The 22203-nt window shown below is 44.6% G+C and overlaps 1 protein-coding gene across 5 annotated transcripts in view; it reads right to left on the minus strand.

Moving 5' to 3' along the window:
* Window positions 1–22203, minus strand: part of LOC141272984 (uncharacterized) — a 40778-nt gene that overhangs the window by 15799 nt on the left and 2776 nt on the right. For 3 of the 5 annotated variants that reach the window (XM_073684241.1, XM_073684239.1, XM_073684238.1), the window contains exons 2-3: window positions 1170–1294; window positions 867–1046 (exon numbers count right to left, since the gene is read on the minus strand). In XM_073684241.1, the coding sequence (XP_073540342.1) occupies window positions 867–1046; window positions 1170–1241 (252 nt within the window). In that variant the 5' untranslated portion in view covers window positions 1242–1294. Of the gene's footprint in view, window positions 1–866; window positions 1047–1169; window positions 1295–22203 lie in introns of those variants that run through there. The other 2 variants (XM_073684242.1, XM_073684240.1) reach the window with 2 other exon arrangements.

The following is a 22203-nucleotide window of genomic DNA, read 5'->3' on the forward strand; positions in this document are numbered from 1 at the left end:
CGATTACATTCCTGTCAGTGTCAGCCTGCTGCCGGGTAGAACAGTCACATCTGCTAATGTGACTGTTCTACAAATTATCCGATCGCCGTGGGACACTCTGGATTATGTCGGATAGGTGAGGGATATGGTGGTTTATTATTTTTGATTTTTTTTTACAGAGGACAAGAGCTTCAGGGATTTGTGTTAAGTGAGTATAATGTGTTTTTTTATTTCAATATTTATTTATTTCAACTTATTTTTTTCTTTACTATGAGCACAGGCGCCGGCTGATGACTTCACCCCATCAGCAGCGCCTGCTCTCACTGTTATCAGCGACAGCAGATGTAGGCTCATGGGAATAGTAGTCTGTCATCAGCCGATGCCTGTGACCCGCGGTCAAGGTCAATTCTTTGTGCGCTTTTGCTGCGTTTTTCACTTACTGACTTCAATTGAGTCAGTCAAATCCACAGCAAAAATCCGCAAACATTTTTATACCTACGTTTTTGCTTCGTATTTGACTGACTCAATTGAAGTCAATGAGTGAAAAAAGCAGCAAAAACGCACAAAGAATTGACATGCTGCACATTTAAAAGCACAGCAAATCCTGAAAGGAAAATTATTGATCATGTGCACAGCACTTCAGGATTCTCATTGGCTTTGCTGGCATAAGGATTCCCTAGCGTTTTGGGGTCAATTCCGCGTGGAAAATACGCCGCAAAAACACACAGCCTTACAGTCTCAAGAACCGCTGCAAATTTTATGAACCCTAAACTGCAAAAGTGCTTGTTTTTAAAAGTGCTAGCTAAAAATATTCATCTATGGAGATGGGAATAATCCTTAACCCTGGTGTTCCTGTATAATGTCCCAGTATTCCCAGCAGCGCTCACCTCTCCAGTCAGCAGCTCAATCATCTTGTTGGTGAGGTCCAGGATCTTCTGATCATTGTATCTCTCAAGTATCAGGGGATGACGTGGAGGCTCCATGATGGGGCTCTGGGTCCTGCTCCATCCTCTGGACATGTAGGATACCACACACTCTTCAGATGTCTTCTTTATTACAGTGTATTCCTGCATGTGGAGGCGGACCATGATACATCTTATATACAGATATCTTTACATATCCAGTTACATCCCTGTTAGCTAAATGGACATTAAGGTATATCATCTGACATAATTGCCTGAATCTGTCACCTCTTTGGTCAGCAGGCTCAGGATCTGCTGCGTGAGGTTTAACATCCTCTCAGTCATTTTATTCATGTTCATGCTCAGTAGTTGGAGGCTGCATACAAGGCGAGATCAGCACAGAAGATCCGGTTCTGCAGGGAAATTAATGGGGATTATATTATAGAGCAGGTTCCAAATTATTATGCAAATTGGATTTAAGTGTTAAAGATATAATTTTGGTTTTTCAAATAAACCCATGGATGGTATTGTGCCTCATGGCTATTTGGATCACTGAAATAAATCTCAAATTAGTTTGCCATGTGAGTCCAATTAAAGAAAAACTACTTAAAAAGGACGTTTCACATTATTAAACAGGCTACAGGTTTCAAGCAATATGGGAAAGAAAAAGGATCTCTCTGCTGCCAAAAAGCATCAAATAGTGCAATGTCTTGGTCAAGGTTTGAAAATATTAGATATTTCACAAAAAAACGTAAAAGTGATCATTGTACTGTTAAGAGGTTTGTAGCCGATACAGAGCACAGACGGGTTTGTGCAGATAAAAGCATAATGAGGAAGGTTTCTGCCAGACCAATTCATCTGATTAAGAGATCAGCTGATAAAATACAATTACAAAGCAACAACAGCAAACAGGTATTTGAAGCTGCTGGTGCCTCTGGAGTCCAGTGAACCTCAAGGTGTAGTATCCTCCAGTGGCTTGCAGTTGTGCATAAATCTATTATTCGGCCACCTGTAAACAGGGCTCACAATCAGAAATGGTTGCAGTGGGCCCAGACATACATAAAGACTAATTTTAAGACAGTCTTGGTTTACTGATGAGTGCTGTGTAACCCTGGATGGTCCAAATGGATGAAGTGGTGGATGGTTGGGGAATGGCCACCATGTCCCAACAAGGCTGCAACATCAGCAAGGAGATGGCAGAGTCATGTTTTGGGCTGGATTCATGGGAAGAGAGCTGGTAGGCCCCTTTAGGATCAATGAAGGTGTGAAAATTACCTTGGTAAAGTATATAGAGTTTCTGACTGACCACTTTCTTCCAGGGTACAAAGAACAATGCCAACTGTAGCACAATCATCTTCATGCCTGATAATGCACCATCTCATGATGCATAGAATATGTCTGAGTCATTGGCTGCTATGGGCATAAAAGGAGAGAAACTCATAGTGTGACCAACATCCTCCCCTGACCTCAACCCTATTGAGAACATTTGGAATATCCTCAAGCAAAAGATCTATAAGGCTGGGAGACAGTTCTCATCAAAACAGCAAATCTGGGAGGCTATTCTGACATCCTGCAAAGAAATTCAAGCAGAAACTATCCAAAAACTCAAAAGTTCAATAGATTCAAGAATTGTGAATGAGAGATCAAAGAAGGATTCCTATGCTAACATGAAACTTGGCCTGATAAAATGTTAAAAAAGCTTTTGATTTCAGTAAATGTGACCTCTTACTGCTCCAAATTCAACAAATGACCATGCTCAGTTCTTTACAAGATATAAAATGTTTGGAAACTCTGCAGTGCTTAATAATTTGGAACAACGCATTTTAAGTTTTGAAAAAATACTGTTATTATTGAGAGATTTGTCCAATAAAATCTGATTTACAGTCATGGACACAAGTGTTGGCACCCTTGAAATTGTTCCAGAAAATGAAGTATTTCTTCCAGAAAATTACTGCAATTACATATGTTTTGTTATACACAGGGCTGTGGAGTGTATGCAGTAAATGTTTTCATTAGAATTTGGGAAAGTTCTGAAATGTCCTATAAATGTCTGTTCTGTTCCTGATCTAAGGATCTCTGCTTTAAGTTGAGATGAATCTGTGCTGCACTTTATGTACACGCTCAGTAGTGAGGCAGTGAGATGAATCTGTGCTGCACTTTATGTACATGCTGAGTAGTGAGGCAGTGAGATGAATCTGTGCTGCACTTTATGTACACGCTCAGTAGTGAGGCAGTGAGATGAATCTGTGCTGCACTTTATGTACATGCTCAGTAGTGAGGCAGTGAGATGAATCTGTGCTGCACTTTATGTACACGCTCAGTAGTGAGATGAATCTGTGCTGCACTTTATGTACACGCTCAGTAGTGAGGCTGTGAGATGAATCTGTGCTGCACTTTATGTACATGCTCAGTAGTGAGGCAGTGAGATGAATCTATGCTGCACTTTATGTACACACTCAGTAGTGAGGCAGTGAGATGAATCTGTGCTGCACTTTATGTACACGCTCAGTAGTGATACAGTGAGATGAATCTGTGCTGCACTTTATGTACACGTTCAGTAGTGAGATGAATCTGTGCTGCACTTTATGCACATGCTCAGTAGTGAGGCAGTGAGATGAATCTGTGCTGCACTTTATGTACACGCTCAGTAGTGAGGCAGTGAGATGAATCTGTGCTGCACTTTATGTACACGCTCAGTAGTGAGATGAATCTGTGCTGCACTTTATGTACACGCTCAGTAGTGAGATGAATCTGTGCTGCACTTTATGTACACGCTCAGTAGTGAGACAGTGAGATGAATCTGTGCTGCACTTTATGTACACGCTCAGTAGTGAGGCAGTGAGATGAATCTGTGCTGCACTTTATGTACACGCTCAGTAGTGAGACAGTGAGATGAATCTGTGCTGCACTTTATGCACATGCTCAGTAGTGAGGCAGTGAGATGAATCTGTGCTGCACTTTATGTACACGCTCAGTAGTGAGATGAATCTGTGCTGCACTTTATGTACACGCTCAGTAGTGAGACAGTGAGATGAATCTGTGCTGCACTTTATGTACATGCTTAGTAGTGAGGCAGTGAGATGAATCTGTGCTGCACTTTATGTACATGCTCAGTAGTGAGATGAATCTGTGCTGCACTTTATGTACACGCTCAGTAGTGAGACAGTGAGATGAATCTGTGCTGCACTTTATGTACACGCTCAGTAGTGAGATGAATCTGTGCTGCACTTTATGTACACGCTCAGTAGTGAGATGAATCTGTGCTGCACTTTATGTACACGCTCAGTAGTGAGGCTGTGAGATGAATCTGTGCTGCACTTTATGTACACGCTCAGTAGTGAGGCTGTGAGATGAATCTGTGCTGCACTTTATGTACACGCTCAGTAGTGAGGCAGTGAGATGAATCTGTGCTGCACTTTATGTACACGCTCAGTAGTGAGGCAGTGAGGTGAATCTGTGCTGCACTTTATGTACACGCTCAGTAGTGAGGCAGTGAGGTGAATCTGTGCTGCACTTTATGTACACGCTCAGTAGTGAGGCAGTGAGGTGAATCTATGCTGCACTTTATGTACACGCTCAGTAGTGAGGCAGTGAGATGAATCTGTGCTGCACTTTATGTACATGCTCAGTAGTGAGGCAGTGAGATGAATCTGTGCTGCACTTTATGTACACGCTCAGTAGTGAGATGAATCTGTGCTGCACTTTATGTACACGCTCAGTAGTGAGGCAGTGAGATGAATCTGTGCTGCACTTTATGTACACGCTCAGTAGTGAGGCTGTGAGATGAATCTGTGCTGCACTTTATGTACACGCTCAGTAGTGAGGTGAATCTGTGCTGCACTTTATGTACACGCTCAGTAGTGAGGCAGTGAGGTGAATCTGTGCTGCACTTTATGTACACGCTCAGTAGTGAGATGAATCTGGGCTGCACTTTATGTACACGCTCAGTAGTGAGATGAATCTCTGCTGCACTTTATGTACACGCTCAGTAGTGAGGCAGTGAGATGAATCTGTGCTGCACTTTATGCACATGCTCAGTAGTGAGGCAGTGAGATGAATCTGTGCTGCACTTTATGTACACGCTCAGTAGTGAGGCAGTGAGATGAATCTGTGCTGCACTTTATGTACACGCTCAGTAGTGAGGCAGTGAGATGAATCTGTGCTGCACTTTATGTACACGCTCAGTAGTGAGATGAATCTGTGCTGCACTTTATGTACACGCTCAGTAGTGAGATGAATCTGTGCTGCACTTTATGTACACGCTCAGTAGTGAGGCAGTGAGAGGAATCTGTGCTGCACTTTATGTACACGCTCAGAAGTGAGGCAGTGAGATGAATCTGTGCTGCACTTTATGTACACGCTCAGTAGTGAGGCAGTGAGAGGAATCTGTGCTGCACTTTATGTACACGCTCAGTAGTGAGGCAGTGAGGTGAATCTGTGCTGCACTTTATGTACACGCAAAGTAGTGAGGCAGTGAGGTGAATCTATGCTGCACTTTATGTACACGCTCAGTAGTGAGGCAGTGAGATGAATCTGTGCTGCACTTTATGCACATGCTCAGTAGTGAGGCAGTGAGATGAATCTGTGCTGCACTTTATGTACACGCTCAGTAGTGAGGCAGTGAGATGAATCTGTGCTGCACTTTATGTACACGCTCATTAGTGAGGCAGTGAGATGAATCTGTGCTGCACTTTATGTACACGCTCAGTAGTGAGGCAGTGAGATGAATCTGTGCTGCACTTTATGTACACGCTCAGTAGTGAGATGAATCTGTGCTGCACTTTATGTACACGCTCAGTAGTGAGATGAATCTGTGCTGCACTTTATGTACACGCTCAGTAGTGAATGAATCTGTGCTGCACTTTATGTACACGCTCAGTAGTGAGATGAATCTGTGCTGCACTTTATGTACACGCTCAGTAGTGAGGCTGTGAGATGAATCTGTGCTGCACTTTATGTACACACTCAGTAGTGAGATGAATCTGTGCTGCACTTTATGTACATGCTCAGTAGTGAGGCAGTGAGATGAATCTGTGCTGCACTTTATGTACACGCTCAGTAGTGAGGCAGTGAGATGAATCTGTGCTGCACTTTATGTACACGCTCAGTAGTGAGATGAATCTGTGCTGCACTTTATGTACACGCTCAGTAGTGAGATGAATCTGTGCTGCACTTTATGTACATGCTCAGTAGTGAGGCAGTGAGATGAATCTGTGCTGCACTGTATGTACACGCTCAGTAGTGAGGCAGTGAGATGAATCTGTGCTGCACTTTATGTACACGCTCAGTAGTGAGGCAGAGAGATAAATCTGTGCTGCACTTTATGTACACGCTCAGTAGTGAGATGAATCTGTGCTGCAATTTCTGTTCATGCTCAGTAGTGAGGCAGTGAGATGAATCTGTGCTGCACTTTATGTACACGCTCAGTAGTGAGATGAATCTGTGCTGCACTTTATGTACACGCTCAGTAGTGAGGCAGTGAGATGAATCTGTGCTGCACTTTATGTACACGCTCAGTAGTGAGATGAATCTGTGCTGCACTTTATGTACACGCTCAGTAGTGAGATGAATCTGTGCTGCACTTTATGTACACACTCAGTAGTGAGATGAATCTGTGCTGCACTTTATGTACAGGCTCAGTAGTGAGGCAGTGAGATGAATCTGTGCTGCACTTTATGTACACGCTCAGTAGTGAGGCTGTGAGATGAATCTGTGCTGCACTTTATGTACACACTCAGTAGTGAGATGAATCTGTGCTGCACTTTATGTACACGCTCAGTAGTGAGGCAGTGAGATGAATCTGTGCTGCACTTTATGTACACGCTCAGTAGTGAGATGAATCTGTGCTGCACTTTATGCACATGCTCAGTAGTGAGGCAGTGAGATGAATCTGTGCTGCACTTTATGTACACGCTCAGTAGTGAGGCTGTGAGATGAATCTGTGCTGCACTTTATGTACACGCTCAGTAGTGAGATGAATCTGTGCTGCACTTTATGTACACGCTCAGTAGTGAGGCAGTGAGATGAATCTGTGCTACACTTTATGTACACGCTCAGTAGTGAAATGAATCTGTGCTGCACTTTATGTACACGCTCAGTAGTGAGATGAATCTGTGCTGCACTTTATGTACATGCTCAGTAGTGAGATGAATCTGTGCTGCACTTTATGTACACGCTCAGTAGTGAGATGAATCTGTGCTGCACTTTATGTACACACTCAGTAGTGAGGCAGTGAGATGAATCTGTGCTGCACTTTATGTACACGCTCAGTAGTGAGGCAGTGAGATGAATCTGTGCTGCACTTTATGTACACGCTCAGTAGTGAATGAATCTGTGCTGCACTTTATGTACACGCTCAGTAGTGAGATGAATCTGTGCTGCACTTTATGTACACGCTCAGTAGTGAGGCAGTGAGAGGAATCTGTGCTGCACTTTATGTACACGCTCAGAAGTGAGGCAGTGAGATGAATCTGTGCTGCACTTTATGTACACGCTCAGTAGTGAGGCAGTGAGAGGAATCTGTGCTGCACTTTATGTACACGCTCAGTAGTGAGGCAGTGAGGTGAATCTGTGCTGCACTTTATGTACACGCAAAGTAGTGAGGCAGTGAGGTGAATCTATGCTGCACTTTATGTACACGCTCAGTAGTGAGGCAGTGAGATGAATCTGTGCTGCACTTTATGCACATGCTCAGTAGTGAGGCAGTGAGATGAATCTGTGCTGCACTTTATGTACACGCTCAGTAGTGAGGCAGTGAGATGAATCTGTGCTGCACTTTATGTACACGCTCATTAGTGAGGCAGTGAGATGAATCTGTGCTGCACTTTATGTACACGCTCAGTAGTGAGGCAGTGAGATGAATCTGTGCTGCACTTTATGTACACGCTCAGTAGTGAGATGAATCTGTGCTGCACTTTATGTACACGCTCAGTAGTGAGATGAATCTGTGCTGCACTTTATGTACACGCTCAGTAGTGAGATGAATCTGTGCTGCACTTTATGTACACGCTCAGTAGTGAGGCAGTGAGGTGAATCTGTGCTGCACTTTATGTACACGCTCAGTAGTGAGGCAGTGAGGTGAATCTATGCTGCACTTTATGTACACGCTCAGTAGTGAGGCAGTGAGATGAATCTGTGCTGCACTTTATGTACATGCTCAGTAGTGAGGCAGTGAGATGAATCTGTGCTGCACTTTATGTACACGCTCAGTAGTGAGGCTGTGAGATGAATCTGTGCTGCACTTTATGTACACACTCAGTAGTGAGATGAATCTGTGCTGCACTTTATGTACATGCTCAGTAGTGAGGCAGTGAGATGAATCTGTGCTGCACTTTATGTACACGCTCAGTAGTGAGGCAGTGAGATGAATCTGTGCTGCACTTTATGTACACGCTCAGTAGTGAGATGAATCTGTGCTGCACTTTATGTACACGCTCAGTAGTGAGATGAATCTGTGCTGCACTTTATGTACATGCTCAGTAGTGAGGCAGTGAGATGAATCTGTGCTGCACTGTATGTACACGCTCAGTAGTGAGGCAGTGAGATGAATCTGTGCTGCACTTTATGTACACGCTCAGGAGTGAGGCAGAGAGATAAATCTGTGCTGCACTTTATGTACACGCTCAGTAGTGAGATGAATCTGTGCTGCAATTTCTGTTCATGCTCAGTAGTGAGGCAGTGAGATGAATCTGTGCTGCACTTTATGTACACGCTCAGTAGTGAGATGAATCTGTGCTGCACTTTATGTACACGCTCAGTAGTGAGGCAGTGAGATGAATCTGTGCTGCACTTTATGTACACGCTCAGTAGTGAGATGAATCTGTGCTGCACTTTATGTACACGCTCAGTAGTGAGATGAATCTGTGCTGCACTTTATGTACACACTCAGTAGTGAGATGAATCTGTGCTGCACTTTATGTACACGCTCAGTAGTGAGGCAGTGAGATGAATCTGTGCTGCACTTTATGTACACGCTCAGTAGTGAGGCTGTGAGATGAATCTGTGCTGCACTTTATGTACACACTCAGTAGTGAGATGAATCTGTGCTGCACTTTATGTACACGCTCAGTAGTGAGATGAATCTGTGCTGCACTTTATGTACACGCTCAGTAGTGAGGCAGTGAGATGAATCTGTGCTGCACTTTATGCACATGCTCAGTAGTGAGGCAGTGAGATGAATCTGTGCTGCACTTTATGTACACGCTCAGTAGTGAGGCTGTGAGATGAATCTGTGCTGCACTTTATGTACACGCTCAGTAGTGAGATGAATCTGTGCTGCACTTTATGTACACGCTCAGTAGTGAGGCAGTGAGATGAATCTGTGCTACACTTTATGTACACGCTCAGTAGTGAGATGAATCTGTGCTGCACTTTATGTACACGCTCAGTAGTGAGATGAATCTGTGCTGCACTTTATGTACATGCTCAGTAGTGAGATGAATCTGTGCTGCACTTTATGTACACGCTCAGTAGTGAGGCAGTGAGATGAATCTGTGCTGCACTTTATGTACACACTCAGTAGTGAGGCAGTGAGATGAATCTGTGCTGCACTTTATGTACACGCTCAGTAGTGAGGCAGTGAGATGAATCTGTGCTGCACTTTATGTACGTGCTCAGTAGTGAGGCAGTGAGATGAATCTGTGCTGCACTTTATGTACACGCTCAGTAGTGAGGCAGTGAGATGAATCTGTGCTGCACTTTATGCACACGCTCAGTAGTGAGATGAATCTGTGCTGCACTTTATGCACACGCTCAGTAGTGAGGCAGTGAGGTGAATCTGTGCTGCACTTTATGCACACGCTCAGTAGTGAGGCAGTGAGGTGAATCTGTGCTGCACTTTATGCACACGCTCAGTAGTGAGGCAGTGAGGTGAATCTGTGCTGCACTTTATGCACACGCTCAGCAGTGAGGTGAATCTGTGCTGCACTTTATTCACACGCTCAGTAGTGAGATGAATCTGTGCTGCACTTTATGTACATGCTCAGTAGTGAGGCAGTGAGATGAATCTGTGCTGCACTTTATGCACATGCTCAGTAGTGAGGCAGTGAGATGAATCTGTGCTGCACTTTAAGTACACACTCAGTAGTGAGGCAGTGAGATGAATCTGTGCTGCACTTTATGTACACGCTCAGAAGTGAGATGAATCTGTGCTGCACTTTATGTACACGCTCAGTAGTGAGGCACTGAGATGAATCTGTGCTGCACTTTATGTACACGCTCAGTAGTGAGATGAATCTGTGCTGCACTTTATGTACACGCTCAGTAGTGAGGCAGTAAGATGAATCTGTGCTGCACTTTATGTACACGCTCAGTAGTGAGGCAGTGAGATGAATCTGTGCTGCACTTTATTCACACGCTCAGTAGTGAGATGAATCTGTGCTGCACTTTATGCACACGCTCAGTAGTGAGGCAGTGAGGTGAATCTGTGCTGCACTTTATGCACACGCTCAGTAGTGAGGCAGTGAGGTGAATCTGTGCTGCACTTTATGCACACGCTCAGTAGTGAGGCAGTGAGGTGAATCTGTGCTGCACTTTATGCACACGCTCAGTAGTGAGGCAGTGAGGTGAATCTGTGCTGCACTTTATGCACACGCTCAGTAGTGAGGCAGTGAGGTGAATCTGTGCTGCACTTTATGCACACGCTCAGCAGTGAGGCAGTGAGGTGAATCTGTGCTGCACTTTATTCACACGCTCAGTAGTGAGATGAATCTGTGCTGCACTTTATGTACATGCTCAGTAGTGAGATGAATCTGTGCTGCACTTTATGCACATGCTCAGTAGTGAGGCAGTGAGATGAATCTGTGCTGCACTTTATGCACATGCTCAGTAGTGAGGCAGTGAGATGAATCTGTGCTGCACTTTATGTACACGCTCAGAAGTGAGATGAATCTGTGCTGCACTTTATGTACACGCTCAGTAGTGAGGCACTGAGATGAATCTGTGCTGCACTTTATGTACACGCTCAGTAGTGAGATGAATCTGTGCTGCACTTTATGTACACGCTCAGTAGTGAGGCAGTGAGATGAATCTGTGCTGCACTTTATGTACACGCTCAGTAGTGAGGCAGTGAGATTAATCTGTGCTGCACTTTATGTACACGCTCAGTAGTGAGGCAGTGAGATGAATCTGTGCTGCACTTTATGTACACGCTCAGAAGTGAGATGAATCTGTGCTGCACTTTATGTACACGCTCAGTAGTGAGGCACTGAGATGAATCTGTGCTGCACTTTATGTACACGCTCAGTAGTGAGATGAATCTGTGCTGCACTTTATGTACACGCTCAGTAGTGAGGCAGTGAGATGAATCTGTGCTGCACTTTATGTACACGCTCAGTAGTGAGGCAGTGAGATTAATCTGTGCTGCACTTTATGTACACGCTCAGTAGTGAGGCAGTGAGATGAATCTGTGCTGCACTTTATGTACCCGCTCAGTAGTGAGGCAGTGAGATAAATCTGTGCTGCACTTTATTCACACGCTCAGTAGTGAGATGAATCTGTGCTGCACTTTATGTACACGCTCAGTAGTGAGATGAATCTGTGCTGCACTTTATGTACACGCTCAGTAGTGAGGCAGTGAGATGAATCTGTGCTGCACTTTATGTACACGCTCAGTAGTGAGGCAGTGAGATGAATCTGTGCTGCACTTTATGTACACGCTCAGTAGTGAGATGAATCTGTGCTGCACTTTATGTACACGCTCAGTAGTGAGGCAGTGAGGTGAATCTGTGCTGCACTTTATGTACACGCTCAGTAGTGAGGCAGTGAGATGAATCTGTGCTGCACTTTATGTACACGCTCAGTAGTGAGGCAGTGAGATGAATCTGTGCTGCACTTTATGTACACGCTCAGTAGTGAGGCAGTGAGAGGAATCTGTGCTGCACTTTATGTACACGCTCAGAAGTGAGGCAGTGAGATGAATCTGTGCTGCACTTTATGTACACGCTCAGTAGTGAGGCAGTGAGAGGAATCTGTGCTGCACTTTATGTACACGCTCAGTAGTGAGGCAGTGAGGTGAATCTGTGCTGCACTTTATGTACACGCAAAGTAGTGAGGCAGTGAGGTGAATCTATGCTGCACTTTATGTACACGCTCAGTAGTGAGGCAGTGAGATGAATCTGTGCTGCACTTTATGCACATGCTCAGTAGTGAGGCAGTGAGATGAATCTGTGCTGCACTTTATGTACACGCTCAGTAGTGAGGCAGTGAGATGAATCTGTGCTGCACTTTATGTACACGCTCATTAGTGAGGCAGTGAGATGAATCTGTGCTGCACTTTATGTACACGCTCAGTAGTGAGGCAGTGAGATGAATCTGTGCTGCACTTTATGTACACGCTCAGTAGTGAGATGAATCTGTGCTGCACTTTATGTACACGCTCAGTAGTGAGATGAATCTGTGCTGCACTTTATGTACACGCTCAGTAGTGAGATGAATCTGTGCTGCACTTTATGTACACGCTCAGTAGTGAGGCAGTGAGATGAATCTGTGCTGCACTTTATGTACATGCTCAGTAGTGAGGCAGTGAGATGAATCTGTGCTGCACTTTATGTACACGCTCAGTAGTGAGATGAATCTGTGCTGCACTTTATGTACACGCTCAGTAGTGAGGCTGTGAGATGAATCTGTGCTGCACTTTATGTACACACTCAGTAGTGAGATGAATCTGTGCTGCACTTTATGTACATGCTCAGTAGTGAGGCAGTGAGATGAATCTGTGCTGCACTTTATGTACACGCTCAGGAGTGAGGCAGAGAGATAAATCTGTGCTGCACTTTATGTACACGCTCAGTAGTGAGATGAATCTGTGCTGCAATTTCTGTTCATGCTCAGTAGTGAGGCAGTGAGATGAATCTGTGCTGCACTTTATGTACACGCTCAGTAGTGAGATGAATCTGTGCTGCACTTTATGTACACGCTCAGTAGTGAGGCAGTGAGATGAATCTGTGCTGCACTTTATGTACACGCTCAGTAGTGAGATGAATCTGTGCTGCACTTTATGTACACGCTCAGTAGTGAGATGAATCTGTGCTGCACTTTATGTACACACTCAGTAGTGAGATGAATCTGTGCTGCACTTTATGTACACGCTCAGTAGTGAGGCAGTGAGATGAATCTGTGCTGCACTTTATGTACACGCTCAGTAGTGAGGCTGTGAGATGAATCTGTGCTGCACTTTATGTACACACTCAGTAGTGAGATGAATCTGTGCTGCACTTTATGTACACGCTCAGTAGTGAGATGAATCTGTGCTGCACTTTATGTACACGCTCAGTAGTGAGGCAGTGAGATGAATCTGTGCTGCACTTTATGCACATGCTCAGTAGTGAGGCAGTGAGATGAATCTGTGCTGCACTTTATGTACACGCTCAGTAGTGAGGCTGTGAGATGAATCTGTGCTGCACTTTATGTACACGCTCAGTAGTGAGATGAATCTGTGCTGCACTTTATGTACACGCTCAGTAGTGAGGCAGTGAGATGAATCTGTGCTACACTTTATGTACACGCTCAGTAGTGAGATGAATCTGTGCTGCACTTTATGTACACGCTCAGTAGTGAGATGAATCTGTGCTGCACTTTATGTACATGCTCAGTAGTGAGATGAATCTGTGCTGCACTTTATGTACACGCTCAGTAGTGAGGCAGTGAGATGAATCTGTGCTGCACTTTATGTACACACTCAGTAGTGAGGCAGTGAGATGAATCTGTGCTGCACTTTATGTACACGCTCAGTAGTGAGGCAGTGAGATGAATCTGTGCTGCACTTTATGTACGTGCTCAGTAGTGAGGCAGTGAGATGAATCTGTGCTGCACTTTATGTACACGCTCAGTAGTGAGGCAGTGAGATGAATCTGTGCTGCACTTTATGCACACGCTCAGTAGTGAGATGAATCTGTGCTGCACTTTATGCACACGCTCAGTAGTGAGGCAGTGAGGTGAATCTGTGCTGCACTTTATGCACACGCTCAGTAGTGAGGCAGTGAGGTGAATCTGTGCTGCACTTTATGCACACGCTCAGTAGTGAGGCAGTGAGGTGAATCTGTGCTGCACTTTATGCACACGCTCAGCAGTGAGGTGAATCTGTGCTGCACTTTATTCACACGCTCAGTAGTGAGATGAATCTGTGCTGCACTTTATGTACATGCTCAGTAGTGAGGCAGTGAGATGAATCTGTGCTGCACTTTATGCACATGCTCAGTAGTGAGGCAGTGAGATGAATCTGTGCTGCACTTTAAGTACACACTCAGTAGTGAGGCAGTGAGATGAATCTGTGCTGCACTTTATGTACACGCTCAGAAGTGAGATGAATCTGTGCTGCACTTTATGTACACGCTCAGTAGTGAGGCACTGAGATGAATCTGTGCTGCACTTTATGTACACGCTCAGTAGTGAGATGAATCTGTGCTGCACTTTATGTACACGCTCAGTAGTGAGGCAGTAAGATGAATCTGTGCTGCACTTTATGTACACGCTCAGTAGTGAGGCAGTGAGATGAATCTGTGCTGCACTTTATTCACACGCTCAGTAGTGAGATGAATCTGTGCTGCACTTTATGCACACGCTCAGTAGTGAGGCAGTGAGATGAATCTGTGCTGCACTTTATGCACACGCTCAGTAGTGAGGCAGTGAGGTGAATCTGTGCTGCACTTTATGCACACGCTCAGTAGTGAGGCAGTGAGGTGAATCTGTGCTGCACTTTATGCACACGCTCAGTAGTGAGGCAGTGAGGTGAATCTGTGCTGCACTTTATGCACACGCTCAGTAGTGAGGCAGTGAGGTGAATCTGTGCTGCACTTTATGCACACGCTCAGCAGTGAGGCAGTGAGGTGAATCTGTGCTGCACTTTATTCACACGCTCAGTAGTGAGATGAATCTGTGCTGCACTTTATGTACATGCTCAGTAGTGAGATGAATCTGTGCTGCACTTTATGCACATGCTCAGTAGTGAGGCAGTGAGATGAATCTGTGCTGCACTTTATGCACATGCTCAGTAGTGAGGCAGTGAGATGAATCTGTGCTGCACTTTATGTACACGCTCAGAAGTGAGATGAATCTGTGCTGCACTTTATGTACACGCTCAGTAGTGAGGCACTGAGATGAATCTGTGCTGCACTTTATGTACACGCTCAGTAGTGAGATGAATCTGTGCTGCACTTTATGTACACGCTCAGTAGTGAGATGAATCTGTGCTGCACTTTATGTACACGCTCAGTAGTGAGGCAGTGAGATTAATCTGTGCTGCACTTTATGTACACGCTCAGTAGTGAGGCAGTGAGATGAATCTGTGCTGCACTTTATGTACACGCTCAGAAGTGAGATGAATCTGTGCTGCACTTTATGTACACGCTCAGTAGTGAGGCACTGAGATGAATCTGTGCTGCACTTTATGTACACGCTCAGTAGTGAGATGAATCTGTGCTGCACTTTATGTACACGCTCAGTAGTGAGGCAGTGAGATGAATCTGTGCTGCACTTTATGTACACGCTCAGTAGTGAGGCAGTGAGATTAATCTGTGCTGCACTTTATGTACACGCTCAGTAGTGAGGCAGTGAGATGAATCTGTGCTGCACTTTATGTACCCGCTCAGTAGTGAGGCAGTGAGATAAATCTGTGCTGCACTTTATTCACACGCTCAGTAGTGAGATGAATCTGTGCTGCACTTTATGTACACGCTCAGTAGTGAGGCAGTGAGATGAATCTGTGCTGCACTTTATGTACACGCTCAGTAGTGAGGCAGTGAGATGAATCTGTGCTGCACTTTATGTACACGCTCAGTAGTGAGGCAGTGAGATGAATCTGTGCTGCACTTTATGTACACGCTCAGTAGTGAGATGAATCTGTGCTGCACTTTATGTACACGCTCAGTAGTGAGGCAGTGAGGTGAATCTGTGCTGCACTTTATGTACACGCTCAGTAGTGAGGCAGTGAGATGAATCTGTGCTGCACTTTATGTACACGCTCAGTAGTGAGATGAATCTGTGCTGCACTTTATGTACACGCTCAGTAGTGAGGCAGTGAGATGAATCTGTGCTGCACTTTATGTACACGCTCAGTAGTGAGGCAGTGAGGTGAATCTGTGCTGCACTTTATGCACACGCTCAGTAGTGCGGCAGTGAGGTGAATCTGTGCTGCACTTTATGCACACGCTCAGTAGTGAGGCAGTGAGGTGAATCTGTGCTGCACTTTATGCACACGCTCAGTAGTGAGGCAGTGAGGTGAATCTGTGCTGCACTTTATGCACACGCTCAGTAGTGAGGCAGTGAGGTGAATCTCTGCTGCACTTTATGTACACGCTCAGTAGTGAGGCAGTGAGGTGAATCTGTGCTGCACTTTATGTACACGCTCAGTAGTGAGGCAGTGAGATGAATCTGTGCTGCACTTTATGTACACGCTCAGTAGTGAGATGAATCTGTGCTGCACATTATGTACACGCTCAGTAGTGAGATGAATCTGTGCTGCACTTTATGTACACGCTCAGTAGTGAGGCAGTGAGATGAATCTGTGCTGCACTTTATGTACACGCTCAGTAGTGAGATGAATCTGTGCTGCACATTATGTACACGCTCAGTAGTGAGATGAATCTGTGCTGCACTTTATGTACACGCTCAGTAGTGAGGCAGTGAGATGAATCTGTGCTGCACTTTATGTACACGCTCAGTAGTGAGGCAGTGAGATGAATCTGTGCTGCACTTTATGTACACGCTCAGTAGTGAGGCAGTGAGATGAATCTGTGCTGCACTTTATGTACACGCTCAGTAGTGAGGCAGTGAGATGAATCTGTGCTGCACTTTATGTACACGCTCAGTAGTGAGATGAATCTGTGCTGCACTTTATGTACATGCTCGGTAGTGAGATGAATCTGTGCTGCACTTTATGTACACGCTCAGTAGTGAGATGAATCTGTGCTGCACTTTATGTACACGCTCAGTAGTGAGATGAATCTGTGCTGCACTTTATGTACACGCTCAGTAGTGAGGCAGTGAGATGAATCTGTGCTGCACTTTATGTACACGCTCAGTAGTGAGGCAGTGAGATGAATCTGTGCTGCACTTTATGTACACGCTCAGTAGTGAGGCAGTGAGGTGAATCTGTGCTGCACTTTATGTACACGCTCAGTAGTGAGGCAGTGAGGTGAATCTGTGCTGCAGTTTATGTACACGCTCAGTAGTGAGGTGAATCTCTGCTGCACTTTATGTACACGCTCAGTAGTGAGGCAGTGAGATGAATCTGTGCTGCACTTTATGTACACGCTCAGTAGTGAGATGAATCTGTGCTGCACTTTATGTACACGCTCAGTAGTGAGATGAATCTGTGCTGCACTTTATGTACACGCTCAGTATTGAGGCAGTGAGGTGAATCTGTGCTGCACTTTATGTATACGCTCAGTAGTGAGGCAGTGAGATGAATTTGTGCTGCACTTTATGTACACGCTCAGTAGTGAGGCAGTGAGATGAATCTGTGCTGCACTTTATGTACACGCTCAGTAGTGAGGCAGTGAGGTGAATCTCTGCTGCACTTTATGTACACGCTCAGTAGTGAGGCAGTGAGGTGATTCTGTGCTGCACTTTATGTACACGCTCAGTAGCGAGGCAGTGAGATGAATCTGTGCTGCACTTTATGTACACACCTTCTCATTTAAAGATTTTTCTGTATTTTCATAACCATGAAAATTGTACATTCACACTGAAGGCATCAAAACTATGAATTAACACATGTGGAATTATATACTTAACAAAAAAGTGTGAAACAACTGAAAATATGTCTTATATTCTAGGTTCTTCAAAGTAGCCACCTTTTGCTTTGATGACTGCTTTGCACACTCTTGGCATTCTCTTGATGAGCTTCAAGAGGTAGTCACCGGAAATGGTCTTCCAACAATCTTGAAGGAGTTCCCAGAGATGCTTAGCACTTGTTGGCCCTTTTGCCTTCACTCTGCGGTCCAGCTCACCCCAAACCATCTCGATTGGGTTCAGGTCTGGTGACTGTGGAGACCTGGTCATCTGGCGTAGCACTCCATCATTCTCCTTCTTGGTCAAATAGCCCTTACACAGCCTGGAGGTGTGTTTGGGGTCATTGTCCTGTTGAAAAATAAATGATGGTCCAACTAAATGCAAACCGGATGGAATAGCATGCCGCTGCAAGATGCTGTGGTAGCCATGCTGGTCAGTATGCCTTCAATTTTGAATAAATCCACAACAGTGTCACCAGCAAAGCATCCCCACACCATCACACCTCCTCCTCCATGCTTCATGGTGGGAACCAGGCATGTAGAGTCCATCTGTTCACCTTTCTGCGTCGCACAAAGACGTGGTGGTTGGAACCAAAGATCTCAAATTTGGACTCATCAGACCAAAGCACAGATTTCCACTGGTCTAATGTCCATTCCTTGTGTTCTTTAGCCCAAACAAGTCTCTTCTGCTTGTTCCCTGTCTTTAGCAGTGGTTTCCTAGCAGCTATTTTACCATGAAAGCCTGCTGCACAAAGTCTCCTCTTAACAGTTGTTGAAGAGATGTGTCTGCTGCTAGAACTCTGTGTGGCATTGACCTGGTCTCTAATCTGAGCTGCTGTTAACCTGCGATTTCTGAGGCTGGTGACTCAGATAAACTTATCCTCAGAAGCAGAGGTGACTCTTGGTCTTCCTTTCCTAGGGCGGTCCTCATGTAAGCCAGTTTCTTTGTAGCGCTTGATGGTTTTTGCAACTGCACTTGGGGCCACTTTCAAAGTTTTCCCAATTTTTCGCACTGACTGACCTTCATTTCTCAAAGTAATGATGGCCACTCATTTTTCTTCACTTAGCTGCTTTTTTCTTGCCATAATAAAAATTCTAACAGTCTATTCAGTAGGACTATAAGCTGTGTATCCACCAGACTTCTGCACAACACAACAGATGGTCCCAACCCCATTTATAAGGCAAGAAATCCCACTTATTAAACCTGACAGGGCACACCTGTGAAGTGAAAACCATTTCCGGTGACTACCTCTTGAAGCTCATCAAGAGAATGCCAAGAGTGTGCAAAGCAGTCATCAAAGCAAAAGGTGGCTACTTTGAAGAACCTAGAATATAAGACATATTTTCAGTTGTTTCACACTTTTTTGTTAATTATATAATTCCACATGTGTTAATTCATAGTTTTGATGCCTTCAGTGTGAATGTACAATTTTCATATTCATGAAAATACAGAAAAATCTTTAAATGAGAAGGTGTGTCCAAACTTTTGGTCTGTACTGTACATGCTCAGTAGTGAGGCTGTGAGATGAATCTGTGCTGCACTTTATGTACACGCTCAGTAGTGAGGCAGTGAGATGAATCTGTGCTGCAGTTTATGTACATGCTCAGTAGTCAGATGAATCTGTGCTGCACTTTATGTACACGCTCAGTAGTGAGGCCGTGAGATGAATCTGTGCTGCACTTTATGTACAAGCTCAGTAGTCAGATGAATCTGTGCTGCACTTTATGTACACGCTCAGTAGTGAGGCCGTGAGATGAATCTGTGCTGCACTTTATGTACAAGCTCAGTAGTGAGGCAGTGAGATGAATCTGTGCTGTACTTTATGGACATGCTCAGTAGTGAGATGAATCTGTGCTGCACTTTATGTACACGCTCAGTAGTGAGATGAATCTGTGCTGCACTTTATGTACACGCTCAGTAGTGAGGCCGTGAGATGAATCTGTGCTGCACTTTATGTACACGCTCAGTAGTGAGGCAGTGAGATGAATCTGTGCTGCACTTTATGTACATGCTCAGTAGTGAGATGAATCTGTGCTGCACTTTATGTACACGCTCAGTAGTGAGGCAGTGAGATGAATCTGTGCTGCACTTTATGTACACGCTCAGTAGTGAGATGAATCTGTGCTGCACTTTATGTACATGCTCAGTAGTGAGATGAATCTGTGCTGCACTTTATGTACACGCTCAGTAGTGAGATGAATCTGTGCTGCACTTTATGTACACGCTCAGTAGTGAGGCAGTGAGATGAATCTGTGCTGCACTTTATGTACACGCTCAGTAGTGAGGCAGTGAGATGAATCTGTGCTGCACTTTATGTACACGCTCAGTAGTGAGGCAGTGAGATGAATCTGTGCTGCACTTTATGTACACGCTCAGTAGTGAGGCAGTGAGATGAATCTGTGCTGCACTTTATGTACACGCTCAGTAGTGAGATGAATCTGTGCTGCACTTTATGTACACGCTCAGTAGTCAGGCAGTGAGATGAATCTGTGCTGCACTTTATGTACACGCTCAGTAGTCAGGCAGTGAGATGAATCTGTGCTGCACTTTATGTACACGCTCAGTAGTGAGGCAGTGAGATGAATCTGTGCTGCACTTTATGTACACGCTCAGTAGTGAGGCAGTGAGATGAATCTGTGCTGCACTTTATGTACACGCTCAGTAGTGAGGCAGTGAGATGAATCTGTGCTGCACTTTATGTACATGCTCAGTAGTGAGATGAATCTGTGCTGCACTTTATGTACACGCTCAGTAGTGAGATGAATCTGTGCTGCACTTTATGTACACGCTCAGTAGTGAGGCAGTGAGATGAATCTGTGCTGCAGTTTATGTACATGCTCAGTAGTCAGATGAATCTGTGCTGCACCTTATGTACACGCTCAGTAGTGAGGCAGTGAGATGAATCTGTGCTGCACTTTATGTACATGCTCAGTAGTCAGATGAATCTGTGCTGCACCTTATGTACACGCTCAGTAGTGAGGCTGTGCTGTAGAGTCAGAGTCGTGTGTAATTGTAATAATTTTCTGGGACGATTTCAAGGGTGGCAGCACTTTCAGCCATGACTGTATGCTCTATTGAATGATGGTTTGAACATTACACTGACTCTTTTGCATTGACCATTTAGGAAAATCAAGAAAAAAAAATAGCATTTGCATAATAATTTGGAAAGTGGTGTATGTGGTCTTATTTGGGACTTTTAGATGTAGTTCCATACAAGCCCTATCAATAGATCAGGATGTTTCGTCATAGGATCACAATCTTAATCAGGAGCGGCCGTTCCAAAATTTTAGTCTTACCAGGATCTTAAGTCAGAGAGGAAATAGCAGCAAAACGAATGGAAATGGCGATATCCAGATGAGACCTGGCGGCAAGTGTAAAATCTTCATCCCTGACTTACATCATGAAATGAAGGATATAATGGTGGCACATAGAAAGCAGTCCTATCAGTTGTGATCCCAAGGTCCATCCTAGATAGCTAATTAAGTGGACTAATTAGCCGATACATATCGCCCAGAGAACACTCCACCAGATGTATTATGACCTACAACAACCACAAGGAGTGCTGCAATGCGCTTACAAATTGCTTTTATGTTGTTTTTTAACAAAATATGAATAACGTTTTGCATTTAAGACCATGGTTACACACCTTGTGATTGTTGTAAGGCGTTATATTTCAAAGGAATTGTCCAGGATTTGTAAAAGTTGGGCTAATAATAAAATAATAATAATAATAATAATAAATAAATAATAATATAAAATAATCATAAAGAAAAACACTATTCATCTGTTGCGATGAGGTCTTGTCCAGCATACACATGACTGCTACAGCTAATCAGTGACCACGATGGCATGCACAGCACGTAATCGATGAGTCGAGCGACTGCCTGCAGTGGTCGCGTACATGACAGATGTGACGTCGTTGCTATAGGAAGATGTGTAGGGGGGTTTAGCTAGAGGAATAATATTTGTTTTGCACCATTTCCGCGCCTTAGCCCTATTTTGAAAAATCCTGGATAAACTCCCCAAAGTCACATGAAGCATTTTAGGCCCAAAGAGTGAAAAACACAACTAGATGGCGGCACCAGGATCACTTTACATTCTATAAAGGGAGGAAAGGGGATGATGGGGGTAATACTCCTGTGTAATACGTGAAATGGGCCGCAGAGTAAAGAAGAGGGGATGATGGGGGTAATACTCCTGTGTAATTAGTGAAATGGACCGCAGAGTAAAGGAGAGGGTATGATGGGGGAAACACTCCTGTGTAATACGTGAAATGGGCCGCAGAGTAAAGAAGAAGGGATGATGGGAGTAATACTCCCGTGTAATACATGAAATGGGCCGCAGAGCAAAGAAGAGGGGATGATGGGGGTAATACTCCTCTGTAATACATGAAATGGGCTGCAGAGTAAAGAAGAGGGGATGATGGGGGTAATACTCCTGTGTAATACATGGAATGGGCCGCAGAGTAAATGACAGGGGATGATGGGGGTAATACTCCTGTGTAATACATGGAATGGGCCGCAGAGTATAGAACAGGGGATGATGGGGGGAATACTCCTGTGTAATACGTGAAATGGGCCGCAGAGTAAAGGAG

Source organism: Phyllobates terribilis, unplaced genomic scaffold (assembly GCF_046119375.1).
Source record: "Phyllobates terribilis strain yellow unplaced genomic scaffold, ASM4611937v1 Scaffold_5__5_contigs__length_657084704, whole genome shotgun sequence".
In the NCBI taxonomy this organism is placed as follows: Eukaryota; Metazoa; Chordata; class Amphibia; order Anura; family Dendrobatidae; genus Phyllobates; species Phyllobates terribilis.